At 43.7% G+C, this 22,401-nt stretch overlaps 1 protein-coding gene across 2 annotated transcripts in view; it reads right to left on the bottom strand.

Moving 5' to 3' along the window:
- Window positions 1-1,940: 1,940 nt before the first annotated feature.
- Window positions 1,941-22,401, bottom strand: part of LOC137383326 (protein kinase C beta type) — a 296,759-nt gene continuing 276,298 nt past the window's right edge. Inside the window, exons 16-17 of one of the 2 annotated variants that reach the window (XM_068056010.1) lie at window positions 17,954-18,094; window positions 1,941-2,093 (exon numbers count right to left, since the gene is read on the bottom strand). In XM_068056010.1, coding sequence (XP_067912111.1) covers window positions 1,941-2,093; window positions 17,954-18,094 — 294 coding nt within the window. Of the gene's footprint in view, window positions 2,094-12,555; window positions 13,665-17,953; window positions 18,095-22,401 lie in introns of those variants that run through there. The other variant, XM_068056009.1, reaches the window with a different exon arrangement.

The raw sequence follows: 22,401 nt of genomic DNA, 5'->3' as shown, positions 1-22,401 counted from the left end.
ACCCCAAACCTGTCCTTAGCACCAAGTCCCTGTACATTAAGGTGCCTTGAATTTTCTCAGAATTTGCACCCAGAGCCATACATAACCAGCCTGGAAATAAATTATGAAGCCTAACAGATTGTGAAATTTTGAACATGAGTTACCTGTATAAGTATCCTAGATCTTTTAAAAGATGTTTATCTCCATCAGAATGTACCTCTGCCCTAAACCTCCCCCACCCCCCAAGTTAAGGATGGGATTGATGGAGGAGCATGGCTCAATGCAGGTTCATGAAGATGGTACAGTGGGATCTGAATGCACATTCTCTGGATAATTAGTCCTACACTCTGGATTACTAGTCCAGTAACATAACCATTACAAAATCATATCGCAGAATTGGAGGTAAACCTAAAGTTTAGATTAACTTAAAATAATAAATTACAAGATTGTGCAAAAAAAACTTACAGAAAATATCTTAATGTTTGAGTTGCTTCTGTTGGTTGGTCTCAACAGAGTTAATGTAGGGATAACAAAAGAGGTACTGCTTTACATGGTCAGAGTAGGCCAATGAGAAGTATCCATAGAAAAAAGCAGTTCAAATAACATTGGAATGAAAAATTTTAAAGTGTAATGGGTGTAGCACCCAGGCATGATAGGTAGGAGAACAGAACTAACAGCCCAGAAAAATTCATGACATAGAAAGTACAAAGTGAAAATAGACAGGAAGTACAACTTTACACTTTTACTATTATTACTAACATATCTCCCATGGCATTGGTCACGGTGAGTCAAATATTACTATGTTTTACAATAATTGGGGCAATACAATGCACTGTCAGGACCACAGATATTTCTAATCAATTTCTTTATGTTTGATTCATGTTTCCAGCTTCAATTCTGATTTGCTGCTGTTTCACTAGGAGGTAATCATCAAAGTGTGATGGCTGAAATGTGACACAAAATTAGTGTGATGCTAACAGGAATTGCATATTATATGTAAATTTTAAAGATATTTTTGATTGATAAATGTAACTCTAAAGAACTGAAAATTAATTTTCCCACGTGTCTTATGGGACACAGTGACCATAATTTGGGTGTTAAACAAATGCCTAAGCCCCCAATGTGGCGGACAGAAGCACATGCTCATTACAAGTGGCAAGTGTGCCATATTCATGCAGGCGTCCAGGGCCCAGGCTTGAAACAGTCGTTTGGGCTTTTGCATATGCAAATAAGGGTTGTTTGAGGCCTCCGGTGAAAGACTGGGCAGCCCCAGAGGCCTGAACCTGGAAGCCTCTTCACCCCTGAGCTGCCCCAGTGACTCTCAGCAGGTACTCACTGCTCTCGTAAATGAGGCCGAGTATTGGGTGCGTCCCAGGCCAACCCATTCAGGTGCAGAGATTGTTCTCTACACCCAGTTTGCGCCGGCTTGAATTTCCAGGCAATGTTCTTTCCAAGATCCTTCCAGAGCAACAACCCCTTCCTCTTCCAACTTCAACATCCACCTGGACAGGGAGACAGAACCTTCGTTCCACACCTGCTCTGTTGGTCGATACCTCTGACAGTGCGGCACTCCCTCAGTGTTGCACTGGACCGTGGATCTAGCTCAAGCCCAGATGTGGCCACATTAGATATTAAAGATTTCAATCAATTTTAGTCATTACCAAGCCCAGATCCCTGCCCTGCCTTCCCCTATTCTGCCCCATATCTATATTTGGGGTCAGCAACAGGTCAGAATCCAAGCTACAATGTCCATCTCTCCTCGGTTCCGGCCATTATCCGATGATTGTTTGCAACCACTGAGACAGAATCGGGTAATAAAGTGTCGTGTGGCGCTGTATTAAAACCTCATGTTGAACTCGGGGCCTGGGGAAAAGAAAACTCAATATTTGAAAACATTGTGTTCTGTGTTTCACATTAAAAATACAACGGGGGGTTATAGAAACGAGTCTTCACTGGATTCCTTAAACCTGAATAACAAATTCAGGATTCACGTAGGAAAATCCTGCAAATTCATTCTGATCCAGGTTCATGATGAAGAGTTTGTCGGTGGGCGTAAGCTCTACAGGCTGGCGGGTGAATTCCCTGTCAAAGTTCCCGGTGTCTCTGTGGTTTTTCTGTCAGGAGATTAAAGAAAAAGGGTTTTTAGCAAATGTGCTTGTGTGTTTGGAAACATGATTTACCGCTGTCTCACCGTGTAACAGTTATCTGGTGCCATTCCACTGTCAGTACTTGACTCGTTATAGCTCAGGACTTTGCAGTCTCGCTACTCAGAACTCAGCTAGTAATGGGAGCAGGGTAGACTGTGATTTAAATAAACACCGACCTCTAGCCAAGGAGCAAGACTCCCTCTGCAAAGCGACACTGAAACAAACATCAGATTGCACCGTGAGTGACTGTCCCTGTTTAAAAGATGGTCTTGGAGAGGAATGGCCATCTCCATCCAGCAACTTAGGCAGCATCTCCGGAGAAATGGCGAAAATAGTCATTTATCCCGATCTCCCATCGATATTGGGACAAACCCTCAAAGAAATTCAGAGCCAAGGTCCTGTGCGATGCCGGTGCTATCTAGATGACAATACTTCTGCTCCGTTATTATGTTGGAGCGATGCTTCACCCATATCTGACGGGAGCCTCCTGCAATTCACATTAACCTGAGTACAAATATAACTGATCCATATTTATGGCCAGTCCCACCGTTGATTGACGTCATTTACTGGGAGCAGTCGAGCTGAAAATCGGGCTTGCAATTCAATTCAGCACCAAGCCGCTGATCCCTGTTGGCAGCAACTGAACGTTAACAGGATGTAACATTTCAGACTACAATCGATTGGGAGTTCGCATGATTAACAAGTGTACTAAGAACTGGGGCAATGGGCCTCTCTGGGAGCAGATATGGGCAATGGCACTGCCTGGGAGCAGACAGTGGGGTAATGGGACTGTTTGAGAGCAGATACTGGGTGATGAGATGGTCTGGAAGCTGATACGGGGTGATGGGACTGTCTGGGAGGAGCTACTGGGGCAATGGGACTGTCTGGGACAGAAACTGCAGCAATGGGACTGTCTGTGAGCAGACACTGTGTAATGGGATGTCTTGGAGCAGATACTGGGTAATGGGACTGTCTGGGAGCAGATACTGGGTAATGGGACTGTCTGGAAGCTGATACGGGGTGATGGGACTGTCTGGGAGGATATACTGGGACAATAGGACTGTCTGGGACAAAAACTGCAGCAATGGGACTGTCTGTGAGAAGATACTTTGTAATGGGACTGTCTGGGAGCAGATACTGGGTAATGGGACTGTCTGGGAGCAGATACTGGATAATGGGACTGTCTGGGAGCAGATACTGGGTAATGGGATGGTCTGGAAGCTGATACAGGTGATGGGACTGTCTGGGAGGAGCTACTGTGGCAATGGGACTGCCTGGGACGGAAACTGCAGCAATGGGACTGTCTGTGAGCAGACACTGTGTAATGGGATGTCTGGGAGCAGATACTGGGTAATGGGACTGTCTGGGAGCAGATACTGGGTAATGGGACTGTCTGGGAGCAGATACTGGATAATGGGGCTGTCTGGGAGAAGATACTGGGTAATGGGATGGTCTGGAAGCTGATACGGGGTGATGGGACTGTTTGGGAGGAGCTACTGTGGCAATGGGACTGTCTGGGACAGAAACTGCAGCAATGGGACTGTCTGTGAGCAGACACTGTGTAATGGGACAGTCTGGGAGCATTTACTGGGTAATGGGACTGTCTGGGAGCAGATACTGGATCATGGGACTGTCTGGGAGCAGATACTGGGTAATGGGACTGGGAGCAGATCCAGGGTAATGGGACTGTCTGGGAGCAGAAACAGGGTAATGGGACTGTCTGGGAGCAGACATTGGGTAATGGGACTGTCTGGGAGCAGACACTGGGTAATGGGACTGTCTGGGAGCAGATACTGGATAATGGGACTGTCTGGGAGCAGATACTGGATAATGGGACTGTCTGGGAGCAGATACTGGGTAATGGGCTCTCTGGGAGCAGACACTGGGAAATGGGACTGTCTGGGAGCCGATACAGGGTAACGGGACTGTCTGGGAACGTACACTGGGTAATGGGACTGTGAGCAGATACAGGGTAATGGGACTGTCTGGCTGTGGACACTAGGTAATGGGACTGTCTGGGACCAGCTACTCAATAATAGGACTGTCTGGAAGCAGATACTAGGTAATGGGATTCTGGGAACAGATACTGGTAATGGAACTGTCTGGGACAGTTACTGGGTAATGGGACTGTCTGGGAGCAGAGACTGGGTAATGGGAGTATCTGGGAGCAGATACAGGGTAATGGGAGTGTCTGGGAGCAGACTCTGGGCAATAGGACTGTGTGAGCAGGTACTGGATAATGGAATTGTCTGGGAGAAGACACTAGGTAATGGGACTGTCTGGGAGAAGACATTAGGTAATGGGACTGTCTGGGATGAGATACTGGGGCAATGGGGCTGTCTGGGACAGATACTGCAGCAATGGGACTGTCTGTAAGCAGATACTGTGTAATGGGACTGTCTGGGAGCAGACACTGGATAATGGGACTGTCTGGGAGCAGACACTGGATAATGGGGCTGTCTGGGAGCAGATACTGGATAATGGGGCTGTCTGGGAGCAGATACTGGATAATGGGCCTGCCTGGGAGCAGATACTGGGTAATGGGACTGTCTGGGAGCAGATTCTGGATAATGGGACTGTCTGGGAGCAGATACTGGATAATGGGACTGTCTGTGAGCAGATACTGGGTAATGGGACTGTCCTTACCTGGCCTGGCCTAGGTGTGTGACTGCAGACCCAGAGCAATGTGGTTGACTCTTACCTGCGCTCTAAAATGTAAGGAATTTAATGAGGGAGGGAATAATCTGATTTCAGGTGATGTAAAATCGCTTGTCCTGCCCCTGCCCCATAAAAACTTTAAATTATTCACTTACCTGTGCTGCTGTATTTCTTGCCCTATATGCAGCTCTTGGTGTGACCCATTCTGTGGCTCTGCTTGAAGAGCTGGTGGAATAAGGGTCATATAACAGGCACTGGACCTCTTTTTTTTTTAAGAGGTACAGGCCATCTCAAAATTAATGGACCCTGATACACAAATACAGAATACAGCCCCCAAATGAACACAGACCAGTGAAGCTTCCAATGAACAGATTAGAGAGACCCCAATAAAAACAGACAGGAATCCCCAATAATGACAGGTGAGGGAACCCAAATAAACACAGAGCTGACGTTTCCAACAAATAATCACCAAAGCCCCCATTAAAAATAGATAGGAATCCCCAATAACGATTGGCAAGACAACCCTGATAAGCACAGAGTAGACACCCCAAACAAATAAAGATCAGGCACCCATTAAATATAGATTAGGGTGGAATGGCCATGTGGGAAAGCAGGGGAACTGTGAAGAGTTCCACACTGTTGTATTATCAGCACCCAGCATGATATGTAATGGTGAAGATGAGAGTCTTCAATAAACATGGACTACAATTAATAAACACAGTCCAAGGGCCCCAATACATACAGTGCAGAGACTGCTGCATACACAGAATAGTTTCCAAAGCGCAGAGCACACAATGAACACAGATTAGAGAGTTCCCCAATAAACACAAACTAGAGGAATTAATAGAATAGAACCGAAGCCTCAATAACACAGACTAGACACCTCCAATAACATGAACCAAATTCTCCCAGGAAAAACACACCAAATTATTGGAGATTCTTGGTTATTTTTATTTGGCAGCTCTGTTTTGTACTAATTGTGGATCTGCAAAAGGAATCCCCAATGATCACTTACTAATGCCCTTCAAAAGCAGAAATGCAGGCTCTCCAACAGACACAGACAAACAAAATGGGGACTCTCCCCCCACCCTATCAAACACTATCCCAATATCTAACTGACCAGAGGGACCCACCAATAAACCCAGACTGGAAATCCCAAAAACACAGAACAAAGAAACTTCCAATTAACACATATTAGAATATCCAACAAACACAGAAGGGATCCACAAGCAATGAACAAGAAAATATCAAATAATTCAGATCAAGCCCTAAATAAACACAGACCAGATGGACTCAAAATAAAAAGAAACTGGAAAGACTTCTAATAAACACACACTAGAAAATACTTGGCATCAGGTGGCAGGACTATATCTCCAACACAGAAGTCCTTGAAGCGGCCAACATCCCCAGCTTATACACACTACTGAGTCAGCGGCGCTTGAGATGGCTTGGCCATGTGAGCCGCATGGAAGATGGCAGGATCCCCAAAGACACATTGTACAGCGAGCTCGCCACTGGTATCAGACCCACCGGCCGTCCATGTCTCCGTTATAAAGACGTCTGCAAACGCGACATGAAATCGTGTGACATTGATCACAAGTCGTGGGAGTCAGTTGCCAGCATTCGCCAGAGCTGGCGGGCAGCCATAAAGACAGGGCTAAATTGTGGCGAGTCGAAGAGACTTAGTAGTTGGCAGGAAAAAAGACAGAGGCGCAAGGGGAGAGCCAACTGTGCAACAGCCCCAACAAACAAATTTCTCTGCAGCACCTGTGGAAGAGCCTGTTACTCCAGAATTGGCCTTTATAGCCACTCCAGGCGCTGCTTCACAAACCACTGACCACCTCCAGGCGCGTATCCATTGTCTCTCGAGATAAGGAGGCCCAAAAGAAAAGGAAAAGAAAATACAATGCAAAGCAATAAACGTAAACTAATGGTCACCCATAAATACATGTCAAAGAGACTCCCAACAAAAATAGGCAAAAGGGATCCCAGCAAAGAGAGACAAGATCATTCAGGAAAAATAAAATCACAAAAGAAACACAGGCCAAAGCTTCCAACAAATACACCCTAGAGCAGTAAATAGATCAGAGCCCATTAATGGATACGGACCAATGAGCACAAATTTGAACCCATAATAAAAACACAGACCCCAGGAACTACAGACCAGAGACCCCAAGAAATACAAATCTGAGACCTCAACATAGACAGTTGAGGGATCCATCGAAATAAGGCTACACACCTCAACATATACAGACCACTCACCTCAACATTTACAGATTAGACACCTCAACATATACAGACCACAGACCCAAGATATATGGACAATAGACCCAAAAATATACAGACCAGAAACATCAACATATACAGACCAGAGATCTCAACACATACAGACCAGAGATCTCAACATATACAGACCAGAGATCTCAACATATACAAACCAGACATCCCAAGATATACAGACCAGACACCCCAAGAAATTCAGACCAGACACTCCAACATATACAGAGCAGAAACCCCGAGATATACAGACCAGAGATCTCAACATACACAGACCAGAGATCTCAACATATACAGACCAGAGATCTCAACATATACAAACCAGACATCCCAAGATATACAGACCAGACACCCCAAGAAATTCAGACCAGACACTCCAACATATACAGAGCAGAGACCCAAAGATATACAGACCAGAGATCTCAACATATACAGACCAGACACCTCAAGAAATACAGACCAGAGACAATACAGACCCAAGACCATCGAGGAATTCAGGCCAGAGGCCCCAAGAAATACAGACCAGACCCCAAGAAATACAGACCAGAGTTCTCAACAGATACAGACCAGACACCCCAAGAGAAACAGATCAGAGACCTCAAAAAATATGGACCAGACACCACAAATAATACAGAACAGACACAACAAGATGTATAAACAAGAGATGCCATGATGTGCAGACCGGAGATACTCAAGAAATTCAGACCAGAGGCCCCAAGTGATACAGTCAGAGACCTCAACATATATAGACCAATGACCTCAATAAATACAAACCAGAGATCACAACATGTACAGATCAAAGACCTCAAGACATACAGAGCAGAGATATCAACATATACAGACTGGAGGCCCCAAGATATACAAGCCTGAGTCCCAAGATATACAGAGCAGAGACCCTAAGATATACTCACCAGAGAATCAAGATATACAGACTTGAGACTCCAAGAAATACAGGCCAGAAACCTCGATAAATGCAGAGCAGCGCCCCCAACTTATACAGACAAGAAACCCCAAGACTAGAGATCTCAACATGTAAACACCAGACACCCCAAAAATACAGACCAGAGATCTCAATCTATACAGACTAAGGACCCCAAGATATACAGACGAGACCTTAAGATATACAGACCAGAGACATCGACAGACAGAGACCAGAGACCCCCAAGAAATACAGACCAGAGATCTCAGCATATACAGACCAGAGACCACCAAGATATACAGAGCAGAGAACTTCAAGAAATCCAGGCCAGAGACTCCAAGTGATACAGACCAGAGACCCCAAGATATACAAATCAGACTTTAAAATTTACAGACTAGAGACATCAACATATACAGACCAGAGACCTGAAGATATACAGACCAGAGATCTCAACATGTACAGACCCGAGATCCCAAGATATAGAAGCCAACCTCATGATGTACAGACCAGAGATAACAACATATACAGGCCAGAGACCCCAAGAAATATAGACACTAAACCTCAACATATACAGTCCAATGCCCCCAACATATACAGACCACGAGATCCCACGATATACAGACCAGAGATCTCAACAATTACAGACTGGAGACCCCAAGATAAAGAGGCCAACCTCAGGATATACATACCAGAGGCATCCACATATACAGACCAGAGATCCCAAGAAATACAGACTAGAGATTTCAACATGTACACACCGGAGACCCCAAGATATAGAGGCCAACCTCAAGATATACAGACCTGAGACATCAACATATACAGATGAGAGACCTCCAAGGTATACAGACCACAGAACCACAAGAAATTCAGGCCAGAGACCCAAGCAATACAGACCACAGAACCCAAGATATACAGACCAGACCTTATATAATACAGATCAGAGACATCAACATATACTTACCAGCAACCCCAAGAAATATATACCAGAGACCAGACACCCCAAGATATACAGGACTAAGATCCCAATAAATACAGACCAGAGGCCTTAACATATATAGACTAGAGACATCAACAGATACAGACTTGAGACATCAACATATACAGACCACAAGCTCCATTTGCAAAACTGCAGACTGCAAGCGTTCCTCTGCAGTACCCATTGTAAGATGGGCATTCATACACTATATACTGGAGTAAAAGGGGCATTGATACATTGCTTCCTAAGGAGGGGCAGTGATTTACTGCATGCTTGGTATCATGGGGCATTTCAAACTTCACATTCTCTTAGATGAGGCATTGATATACATGTGGGATAAAAGGGAGTTCATAAAATTTTCAAGATGGGTAACAGGGGCATTCCCTCAGTGGATTTGGGTAGGGTGATATTCATGCAATTCATGCTAGGTAAGAGGGGTCATTTATTTTGTGCATTCTCGACTGGTGGTGTATTTTTGCAGTTCATGCTGGGTTACACGGGGCATTTGTTTCTTGGTAGGGGAGATACTCATGCGGTGCATGCTGAATAAGGGATGTCATTTGTTTTGTGTATTCTGGATAGCAAGAGATATTCCTGGAGTACATGCTTGTTAAGTAAGGAATATTCTTATAGTACATGCTCAGTATATAAGGATACAAACACACAGAATAGTAATACACACTGTGTAAAGAACAATAATTTATACTGTTGACATTGTCTAACAGTATATTCTCAAGGGGAGATTATCAAATCAATACAGACTAGGTAACATAATATCCTTGATATTATTTACATTGATTAACAATGCAAACTAAATAACAAGAAATGATTAACACTATACAAATTTAAGTAACAGGAAATGGTCCATAATGTGCACACAGTAACAATGCAAACTGAGTAACAGGAAATGATTAATAATGTACATACTGTGTAGGAAGAAATGGTTAGTACTGCATACACTGAATAACGGGAAAGATTGATAATGTACACACAGTAATGATGCAACTGAACAGGAAAGGATTAATATTGTATACAGGAAAATGTGTTGCTATATATATGAATAACAATAGAGTGACAGAAAATGATGCTGCACACAAGCAACAAGAAATGATTGATAATGTACACATTGAACAACAATTCAATGTAACAGAAAATAATACTGTACATGAGTACAACAAATAATTGATAACATACACACTAATAATGCAAACTGAGCAACAGGCTGCAATTGATACTGTATATACTGAGTCAGGGACTGTGTTACATAAGTGTGAGGATGTATTATTTCTGTTACATTTGTATTAAATTTGTTAAGAGTCTGCTGTATCAGTGAGATGGCATGTTATATCAACTGAGGGTGTGATAAGTTAATAAGGATGTTTACGTCAATGAGACGTGTGCTATGTTAGTGTCAATATGTTTTGTATTTGAGAGAAATGTTCTATCAGTAAAGGATGGTGTGGTCTATCAATGACAGGTTGCTATATCAGTGTGGATGTGTTACATCAGTACGAAGGTTTGTTATGTTAGCGAAGGAGTGTGTTATATATTCACTAGGATATTATGAAAGGCTTTGAAAGGGTAAATAGTGACAGATTGTGTTGAATTCATAAGAAGGGCATAGATAAAGGTTATCATTAGAAGAATGAAGGGGAATGTTTGAAGAAACCTTTCCACAGAGAACACTATTAGAAAATGAATTGATTTACCACAACTGACTATTGAAAGGGAATTTGTTATGTATTTGAAAAATATAAATATAAAAAGGATATTGGAAAGGACAAGGGAAATGAGCTTAATAGCCCCAGTTGAAGAACTTGTGTTGGTATAGGTGGGATCACTACATGGATTCTTTCAGTGCTGTAAATTCTGTGATGCCATGTAATACTTTGCATTATATGTATTAAATTTCATACACTCTAATACCATATATGTGTACAGATGATTGACTGTGCCTACAAATTATCATGGCCCAGATGTGACCCCTCAGTTAAAGTATCTTCACTGAGCCTGAACTTCATTAGGCATTGTTCTTCTATGAGGTCCAGGCAGTTATGCTCATTGAGTAGATCCACCATCTGGAGTAGTTCAATCTATAAGTTGTGCATCTTCTGCGCTGGACTCCAGCATCACTGTCTCTTCAACGTTGTACTGTGACCATGGTAGGAGAATGAAAGTCCATTGTACTATTCACTGCTCTGTTTCAACTCTGGAATATAGCCCTTCCTTCAGGTCTCACTGTGAGTAGGAAACTACATAATTATCCCAAACTCAGCTAAACTGCATGAGTTTCTCTTGAATGTCCTTTTAACTGGGCACATTCTATTCCTGCGTGAACTTTCACAAACACACTTTTTCTTGGAAGCAAGAGGGAGTAGAGAAACCAACAAAAGGAAATATGTTGTTCACTATAACTCTCTACCTTTGTCTCATGTTCTTTACTCAACTCTACCCCTTTATACTCATCGCTACCTTTTCCTTTCACTCTGTTGAGCTCTACACCTCTTCATCCATCTCCACTACTCTCCCTCTCGCTATATGTCTTTAACACTCTTTCCTCCCATCTCTATTCCTTTTTATTGTGCCCTATCCCTCCTTCACATTCTGCCTCTCTCTATCGCCATTCTCTACCCTTCCTGGAGCATTGTCTACTTTCATCACTCTACCGCTCTACACTTGGTTATTAAGCTTTATTGACAAAATGATGCAACCCCAATTATTTGAGACTGGGCGAGAGATGAAACCAAATACGTTATTAAAATACCGACAAATCACGATGGGGATGATATTTCTCCGCCCACTTGAAATCAATGATACGGTGCATACCAGGTAAGGGATATAATTTGTTTTGTATATTCTAGATAACCAGAGATATTCCAAGCAGTGGAGAGCTCAATAGCACAGCACAATGAGTTATACCAGGCAAGTAACGCGTCCTTTACTCACTGCTATCAGCCCTTTTGTTTATTCCACATGTTTTTTGTAAGAATGGAATGGGTTCATGAGTGACTCAGGACCTGAAATTTTACTTCCTAAATACTTTGCCCAATTACTCAGCAGAATAATGACCACTTACTGTGTAGTTGCTGTTTGTTCAGTGGGGTAAGGGCTATTCTCTGCATAATTGTAGAGAGTTTCTGTTTATTCAGCAGGATAGGGATTACTTACTATATGATTGTGCAAAGTTGCTATTTATTCAGTGCTGTAAGGGTTACAGAGGGTTACGCGGAATAGCCTGTGTTTGATACTTGAATGCCTACATTTTCTGCTTACAGCAGCATTCTATTTACTCTTTTACAGCACAGAATTATTACTTCCTCGGTTGGTTGATGTATTTTGTAATTTATGCTGGAGATTTGCGGGGCGGGGGTGGGGGGAATTAAAATTGAGCAGCTGTTTAAGAGACTGAAACCAGTATGACAGTGGGGTGACCTGTTTGGGACTGATAGGGCTCGGAACTTCTGATAAGCACTCAACGTCAATTTTAGACGGATTTAATTAACTTTCCTTCCTGGAACAGCACTGTGGTTTAGAAAATATCCCAACAGAAAAATAGAAGCGGCTGTTAAATTAAACAGGTGACTAAAGTGATGCTGAGCTTTTTTGAGTGCGATTTTCTTTATTGGATATCAATACTGGGAAAGTATTTGGCAACATCAACTGCAGGCGTTGTTAGCGACACACTACAGAACAACGGTCATGCATCACTTTATTTCTTTTTAAAATTTCTTGCAAGATTTCATTATCACTTTAAACATGCCTGTGCCCTCATGAGTCACCAACAGCTAGGCCAGTCCAAGCAGGGCAGGAGGAGGATGCTGACCTTCCAAATCTCATTCAGCCCAGAGAGGGAGGAGGTTACTGTTTCACATTAACACGGAAAAGTCACAATTACTTCTAAAACTGAGCAGATTTTACAAACACTATTTTCGATTGCAACACGTCAGCCGCCAGGATGTGGGGAATAAAACATTACAAAGAACTTGGTTTGACACATCTTCAGAATTGCTGAGATTGACATCCTAAATCTGTTAACGAAGATTTTCCTGGTTCGGATTTCGCACACGACCACAAAGAAATTTCGCTAGGAACACCGACCAGAGGAAACTTTCACGAGCACACTTGCGATGTCACGGCAGGTCTCACTCTGTAGGACGAGGGGGATTTACCTTGTCTTTTGCAGTAGAGCGACAGGAAAGCCACTGGATTCAGGCAGTTAATAAACTATAGAACAGCTTTTGGCAATCAGGCAGCAAATAATTTTGCAAAGCATCTTCATACAGACGGAATTATATAGGGAAGCACCTGCAATATGAACTGGTCAGCAGCACCTGTCACAGCCGCTGTGTGCACTTTGTGTCTCGCTGTGTGATGAGGTGATGGATCAAATACCGCATTCCCAACACGCTTTGAGAGAGTTGCAAAGCAAACATCACGGAACAGTTAACAGCCTCTGAACATGCTGCACAACCCAGAACAAGGGCCCCTATTCTGAAGAGCACACCTGACCCCCTCTCCTCCCCCCACCCCCATTCCTCCCAAGGCGCTTTTAACATGTAACTTCAGGCTTTAGAAACTCCGAGTTAATAAAGGAGAACCCCTCGAACTCTGCCTGGTCAATATTCATGATGACCTCTTGGTCAGGTGGAGTTAGGACTGGCGGATGACGGGTGAAAAATCGGTCGAAGTTCTCGGCGTTTCGCCCGCACTGTGGGAGGAGAAAGAAAAAGGATGATGGGATGGAGTGTTGTGGATTTATAAGTGGGTTAGTTCTGTAAAACAAACCAATCTCGGAGGATGGGTAATGCAATGGATAGTGCACTGCAGATGTAATCGATTTAGAACATCCCATGACCATTCACTCCAGAATAACAGCAGTTATACTCCGGTTCACAATCCGTGCCGTCACACTTGCTAAACTTACCAGTTCTTTATGTGTTTTTTTTCTGTCTCCGCGCTTCACCTCAACGTAGGAACAGCAGGCGGCCGTTCAGCTCCTCGAGGCTGATATATAGGAACAGGAGGCTATTCAGCCCTCAAGCTTGTTGGGTCATTCATATCTTAACTCCATTCACCAAACTTCATTCACCTAAAGGTCGGAACTTGTGCTGGGTGGGTACATTACCACGGACACCTGGGACCTCGATCTAGCGACCAATCTTCATGTTGGGGACTGAGCAATGAACGTTCACTTTATAATTTTACGGTAGATTAATGGAAATTACAGCTCAGCAGTTCTGATGAAAGGTCACAGACCTGAAACGTTAACTGTTTCTCTCTCCACAGATGCTGCTAGATCTGCTGAATATTTCCAGCACTTTCTGTTTTTATTTCAGTAGTTGAAGACTTGTGGCATGGTGTGGACAAAGGGTCAATGGAAGGTGACAGAAGTGCAAGGTGGTGATTAAAGAGGAGATTATGTCTTGGGGAATGAATTGGGCGGAGCCTACACCAGGAGTGCGTGTTGTTCTTCTGGGAGAGGCAGTAGAGTGCCACCTTGAGGTGATATTTAGGCAAAGCAGAGCGGATTCACCGACCCCTCTGGGACAGAGTTGAGCCTGGCACAGGCAGATGAAGATTCCCACTGGATGGGGATGTGGGACTGCGAAGGCATGTTGCTGAAAACAGGGCAGCAGAGGAAGGTGGAATTAGGGGAGACAGAGGCTCAGGTAGATGGGAGATGACCTGAGCAAAGGTGGGCTGGAAGGTGGCTAATAGATCTGGTGATCGAGTCTGCACTGATAATCAATATATATGTTCAATTGGATATGAAGCAAGAGCCCAATTTATACAAACAATTGAGAAGAACACTTGTATCCTTCATTCACCATATATATCCCCAAACACATTCCTCACCCCAGTATACATCCTTCATAGAAATCTTTCACCCGCCATATATTACACTTCTTTCCCCCTCACATACATCCTTTACGCCACATATCTCTTATCTGATTTGCTTTTCTCACCTTCCAGAGACTAGTTTGTATGTTTCTTTTTCAAAAAAATATTTGTTTAAATTGCCTGAACTTCCTTCAACCTAGCTAGGCCTGTCTCTCTCTTGCACCTTCCGCCCAACCACTCCCACCTCCTTCTTGCTTCCCTCAATCTCTGTTGCTCGAACCTCCCTCCTGCTCCTTTCTAAACCAGCTGCCCAAACTCCCACACCCTTGACACTTCCACCTCACTCCTGCTCCCCTCTAACCCAACCACACACTCAACTCCTGCTTCCCTTTAACCCAACCACTCACACCCCTCCTGCTCCCCTCTAACCCAACCACACACCTTCCACAGCTCACATAATTGCAGCTCCCTTGCGTTTCTCTTTAATGGAACCATTCCCACCTCCCTCCTGTTCCTCTCTACCCCCGTCAGGCCCACCTCCCTCCTGTTCCTCTCTACTCCCGTCCCTCCCACCTCCCTCCTGTTCCTCTCTACCCTCGTCACTCCCACCTCCCTCCTGTTCCTCTCTACCCTCGTCACTCCCACCTCCCTCCTGTTCCTCTCTACCCCCGTCACCCCCACCTCCCTCCTGTTCCTCTCTACCCTCGTCACTCCCACCTCCCTCCTGTTCCTCTCTACCCTCGTCACTCCCACCTCCCTCCTGGTCCTCTCTACCCCCGTCACCCCCACCTCCCTCCTGTTCCTCTCTACCCTCGTCACTCCCACCTCCCTCCTGTTCCTCTCTATCCCCGTCACTCCCACCTCCCTCCTGTTCCTCTCTACCCTCGTCACTCCCACCTCCCTCCTGTTCCTCTCTACCCCGTCACCCTCACCTCCCTCCTGTTCCTCTCTACCCTCGTCACTCCCACCTCCCTCCTGTTCCTCTCTACCCTCGTCACTCCCACCTCCCTCCTGTTCCTCTCTACCCCCGTCACTCCCACCTCCCTCCTGTTCCTCTCTACCCCAGTCACTCCCGCCTCCCTCCTGTTCCTCTCTACCTCCGTCACTCCCACCTCCCTCCAGTTCCTCTCTACCCCCGTCTGGCCCACCTCCCTCCTGTTCCTCTCTACCCCCGTCACTCCCACCTCCCTACTGTTCCTCTCTACCCCTGTCAGGCCCACCTCCCTCCTGTTCCTCTCTACCCCCCCGTCCCTCCCACCTCCCTCCTGTTCCTCTCTACCCTCGTCACCCCCACCTCCCTCCTGTTCCTCTCTACCCCGTCACTCCCACCTCCCTTCTATGCCTCTCTACCCTCATCACTCCCACCTCCCTCCTGTTCCTCTCTACCCCCGTCACCCCCACCTCCCTCCTGTTCCTCTCTACCCTCGTCACTCCCACCTCCCTCCTGTTCCTCTCTACCCTCGTCGCTCCCACCTCCCTCCTGTTCCTCTCTACCCTCGTCACTCCCACCTCCCTCCTTTTCCTCTCTACCCTCGTCACTCCCACCTCCCTCTTGTTCCTCTCTACCCCATCACTCCCACCTCCCTCCTGTTCCTCTCTACCTCCGTCACTCCCACCTCCCTCCTGTTCCTCTCTACCCTCGTCATTCCCATCTCCACCTGCTCACTAACCAAGTTAGTCCCATGTCCTGATAGACACTCCCACTTTCCTCCTGTTCTCCTCTAATCCAGTCACTTCCAACTCCGTCTGCTCTCTTCCAACCTAATCATAACACAGAGGCAGAGAGAGATACATGCATATACGGAGAAACAGACATAACCAGTAAAGATACTGGTAAAACCCTAAATTTTCCAAGTATGTGTTGGCGATTTCACCATTGCCAGCACATATTAGGAAGCAGTTGGTGGTGGGTGAGGTTCTTTGCAGCCAGGGCCTACTTAGAAAATTACTTGTAAAACCACACACTAGGGTTTGCCAACCCTCTAGATTGTCCTCGAGTCTCCAGGACTTATAGATTAATATCCTTGGACACTGCTGGGAGAAACCCAGGAGAAAAAACTGTGTTACATTTTCTTTGAACACTTTTGTTTATTAGTTATAAAAATATTGGCAATGGGAAAATGACAGAGTGGGTGGGGTGGTTGGAGATGGGAGGTCATGTGATGAAATCTCCATGAATACGTCCACCAGAGTTGGAAACCCTAACACATACACAAATATACAACACAGCCAGAGAGGCTGATACAGGAAACAGGAACTCAGTGATACCAGTTCTCTTTTTAATGTTCCGAGTGCTGGGCTGATGTTACCCATTGCTGGAGTGTTTTCAATAAGGGCAGTGAGAATTAATATAAAACTGCAGATTGTGCCTCACCATGAATCTATGTTAAATGTTTGGCTGTGCATCCCAAATTCACAGTGAAATGTCAGCTAGATTTCACCCCATTTAGCGATTCACTTCTACTGTACAATCAGATTTCCTTCAGAACATTCTGGAACTCTCTGCTCCTTCCCTGCTTTGGAAAAATCCCAAACTATTTTAAACATATTTTGTAATTGCAGTTGTGTAAGCTAATCACACTGTTGTGTAAAGGACTGAAATATAAAACCTAGTCCTCACAGGAGTGGTCTGTGATCATGAGTTGCAGACTCAGGTTCCTGCTAACCTTGAAAGCTTCAATGTCTAAGCTGAGGGATTCAAGGAAATCACAAGCCATGACAGTAGGGCCTCAAAATCCATAATAAGAAATACTAGAAAGTCAGTAGACTTTCCTCATGTGGTCACTTTCATGCATCATTTTAAATCTGCTGCTTAATTCCATGGTTATACCTGTACAGTGGGTCCACAAGGGACAGCATTAGGCAGTGGTGTTATCAAGGTGTATGGTTATCGGGTCGTGTACTGTCAGGGAGACTGTGCGGAGTGTATGTTTACTGGGGAATCTGCACTGAGTGAATGTTTGTTGGGGAGTCTGTATGGGGGAAATGGTTATTGGAAGTGGTAATGTGAGATATTATTATTTGACAGGCACGGAGATGCTAATCCATTTTTTTTTCTGTTTATCTGCCCCTACATGGTAACAGCAATGAACTGTTAATGTTTGCATTGTCATCCCCTGAGACAGTGTTTGGGAGGGACAGCCAAATCCAACTTACCGCCTTTGGTTTGAACGGAGGCTGAATCTCCATGCGTTCCAACTTTTCCCAATCAATCCATCGGAAAAATGCGTGTTCCTTGATGTCTCGCCCGCCCTCAGGTCCACATCCCAGGCGTTTGGCTGGATGCTTTGTTAAAAGCTGTGATCAGAAAGTACATTACAAAATAAACACGGATGAAGCCAACCAACCACTCATCTTAGCTCATCCATCCAGAATTTTTAAAAACTTACATTTGCGAATATGTCATCTAACTAACTTGGATGATAGAGTTTCACCTCCATTACTCTGTTTGAAAACCACTCCAACTATTGTTTACTTTTTGTACGAAGAAATGAAATTGTGCATAAATTGTCCTTGCACCAGCTTTAACTAATGCCCCCTTGCTGTAGAGCTGTGTCATTCTTTATAAGTTGAGTTTCAACTGAGATGTTAAACTGATGCCCCACCTGCCCTCTCAGGTGGATGTGAAAGTTCGCATTATTTTGAAGAAGAGCGGGGGAGTTCACTCCAGGGTCTTGACCAATATTTATCCCTCAAGCAATATCACTAAAAATCAAATGACCTTGTCATTATCACACTGCCATTTGTGAGAGTTTGCTTTGTGCAAGTTGATTGCCACATTTTCTACATTACAACAGTCACTGTACTCAAAGTATTTCATTAGCTGTGAAGCGTTTTGGGACATCCTGAGGTAGGAACAGGAGTAGGCCATTTAGCCCCTTGGGCCCGTTCCACATTTGATGAGCTCATGACTGATCTGCGACCTAACTCCATATGCACATCTTTGCCCCATATACTTTAATATCTTCAGCTAACAAAAATCTATCAATCTTAGTTTTAAAATTAACAGGTGATCTAGCATCAATTGCCATTCATGGAAGAGAGTTTCAAACTTTTACCACCCTTTGCGTGAGCAAGTGTTTCCTAACTTTAGTCCGGAAAGGTCAGGCTCTAATTTTCTGACTATGTCCCCTAGTCCTAGACTCCCTAAATAGCAGAAATAGTTTCTCTCAATCGACGCATCTGTTCCCCTAAATATCTCAAAAACTTTGATCAAATCACCCCTTAACCTAAGTTCCAAGGAAAACAACCCTAGTTTGCTTACTTTCTTCTCGTAGCTTAACCCTTTGTGTTCAGGTATCATTCTAGTAAAACTACACTGCACTCCCTCCAAGGCCAATATATCCTCCCTAAGGTGTGATGCCCAGGACTGCTCATAGTACTCCAGGTGTAGTCTAACCAGGGCTTTGTATAGTTGAAACCTTACTTACACACCTTGTATTCTTTTCCACTTGATATAAAGGCCAGCATTCTATTAGCTATTTTTAAAAATTATTTTCTGTACCTGTTCATGACATTTTAATGATGTGTACTGAACCCCTCCAAGTCTCTTTGGATATCCAAATTCTAGCTTTGCACCATTTAGAAAGTACCCTGTTCTGTCCTTATTAAAACCAAAGCGGATGATCTCACATTTCCTCTTATTATCTGCTTTGTCACCCTTTGCTGCTCTTTGTAGCTTTCCCATTCACCAGGATCTGTTTTTGTAGTTTTGTATACGTTTACTGTTAGTTTTATGTTGCCTCTTCCCTCTTTTGTTGCCCATGGACGTCTTTTTTGGCACGTAGAACTCTTGCCCTTCAGGGGTATAAACTGCTTCTATATCACATTAAATTCATTTTTGAACACCTCCCACTGATCATCTGTCATTTTACCCATTAACAGATTTGCCCAGTTTACTTGGACAGTCTCTGTCTCATCCTACTGGAATCAGCCTTACCTAAATCTAGAATTTTAGTAGCTGTTTCATGTTTTTCCCATTCAAACCCTATGTTGAACTGAATCATATTATGATCGCAGTTCGATTAATGTTCATGCACAGTTAGGCTGTTAATTAAATCTGGCTCATTAATCATTACTGAATCTAATATGGCATTACCCCTTGTTGGTTCTACGACATATTGTTGTGGAAAACTATCCCAGACACATTCAAGAAATTCACTACCTTTCTGACATGTGCTAATCTGCTTATCCCAATCTATATGAAAGTTAAAATTTTCCATTAAAACCACTCTGCCTTTGCTGCATGTTTTCCTAATTTCAGCGGTTATACAAACTACTACTTCACAGCTACTACCAGGAGGCCTGTATACATCTCCTGCAACAGTCTTAGATCCTTTTCCATTTTTTAATTCTACCCGTAAAGTCTCCACTCCCTGCTTACCTTTCATTATATCCTCTCATCATTAAAGTGATTTCATCATTAATCATTTAGACTATCCACCCCTCTACCATTTTTCCTATATTTCCTCTAGACCTTACAATTTGGTATATATAGTTCCCAGTCCTGACCGTCTTGCAGTTATGTCTCAGTAGTGGCTACCATGTCGTACCTTCCAAGTTGAATTTGCGCCTCCAATTCATTCAATTTTCTCCTATACTCTGTGCGTGAAAATAAAGTATGCATATTTGGGTCACACACCTTAACCTGTTCTTCTGCTCTAGTGTTTTACTCACACATTTCCTATTTATCTCTCCTAGTTTAATTACTTTATATCTTTTAGTTTTCCCTTTACCTGTAGTACCTTAAGCACAATTTCTGACCGTTACTCTACTGTCTTCTCTTTTGTTTGTTTTTGAACTATTATCTATAATACCTTTTCCACCTGAGCCTCCCCCATTGCCACCTCTCCCCCAAACTTACTAGTTTAAATTCCTGTGCTTGCCCTATTTATCCTTTCCACTAAGACCCTGGTTGAAGCCCAGTTCAGGTGAAGCACAGTTCTTTCCTGTCCCAGTACTGGTGCCAGAATCCCATGAAATGGAACCCCTGTTTCCCACACCACTCCTTCAGCCATGTTTTCATCTCCCTAACCTGCTTATCCCTATGCCTAGTTCCTGGTACTCTTCAAACAGGACCTCTTGCCTATTCTTTCCTATGTTATTGGTACCAACATGGACTACAATGACTGGATCTTCCCCCTCCCTTTCCAATGTCCTTTCAAGCCCGTTCAAGATGTACCTCTTTCTAGGACCCGGGAGGCAACAAATTATGCGGGACTCTAGATCATGCCAACAAAGGATGTTATTTGTCCCCCTAAATATTGAATCTCTTACAACTACCACATTAGGTTTCCCCTCTTCCTCCTTCTCTCCCCTTTGTACATCCTCCTGTTCCAAGGTACCATGGTCTGCATTCTGGCTGTCCTTCTGACAGTCTTTATCCTTATTGTCACAGGTAGCAAGTACATTCTGTTGGATATGATCATTTTCTGTGGTTCCTTGTTCTCCATCTGACCTGGATTCCCTTTACTCTATACACTATCGGTCTCACCAACCCCATTCTGAACCTGTACCCCTCTACAAGTTGTGACTGAAATCAATCTGGAGCAAACTGTTGAAATACTGTTCCCACTCCCTTATGTGTTGGAGTGTCTCCAACTCGCACTCCAGCTCAGTGACTCTGAGCCGGAGAGATTCGAGGTGGAAACATTGACTGCAGATGTGTTCACTCAGGACGGTCTCACTGTCCACAAACTTCCACATACTGCAGTCCAGACATATAACCTGCTCTGCCACATCATAGTCTAAATTAGTTATATTATTTATATCTAGTTTTTAGTTTGTTGTGTTTTTTTCTTTTTCTACACACTAACTTGCACTAAGTAGTGGACAAAATTTTAAATATTTACTGCCTCAAGCTTCCACTACAAGTATTAGAGGTTAAAAAACAGCGCCTTCTTCTCCCTCTGCACCAAATTCCCACTCTATATGCGGTAGCAGATACTGTTTACTTATATCAAATTTTATGAATCACACCGCAGATACAACTGCTAACTCAGCTCTCTGCTCACAGTAATTAGCACCTATAGACAGTTAATTGCCACTGACGGGCAGTTTCTATTAACTAGGTAGCTTAACTAGCTTGCAATTTCTTTTACAGTTTTTAAAGCTCTACGTCAAATTCTTAATGTTAAACTAAATTTCAGCATGAGAAATACTTACCAGAGAATTCTCATTTTCACTAAATTCCTGACTTTAGGACTCTGTTAACACTGCACCCTTTTCATGACCACTCTGTGCTACCACTGTCATGAATGAATTTATATATGGTCACGAAAGATGCTATATAAATGCAATTCTTTTTCTTTCTTGATGTAATGTTCTAGTTATCTTATTTGTCCTATGTCGAATGTAATTCTACAAAGTCCCCTTTTAGTCACTTCCTTTAATGTTTAAATAGTCCCAAACTTCTCCAGTCTTTCCTTCCAATTCATTTCTATAATACTAGAGAACAGTCTGTTAGCTCTTCATCGTACCTCCTCCATGTCTTGAATATTTCCCTTGGGTCCCTGATCTGTTTTTTTTTGCTTCGTGAGCTCTGGAAAAAAACCTGGATCTGGATCTTCTCTCAAACTTGGCTTCCAAATTCCAGGACTTTTCTG

This window comes from Heterodontus francisci, chromosome 24 (assembly GCF_036365525.1).
Source record: "Heterodontus francisci isolate sHetFra1 chromosome 24, sHetFra1.hap1, whole genome shotgun sequence".
Taxonomy (NCBI): Eukaryota; Metazoa; Chordata; class Chondrichthyes; order Heterodontiformes; family Heterodontidae; genus Heterodontus; species Heterodontus francisci.
This window is presented reverse-complemented; position numbering and strand designations above follow the sequence as displayed.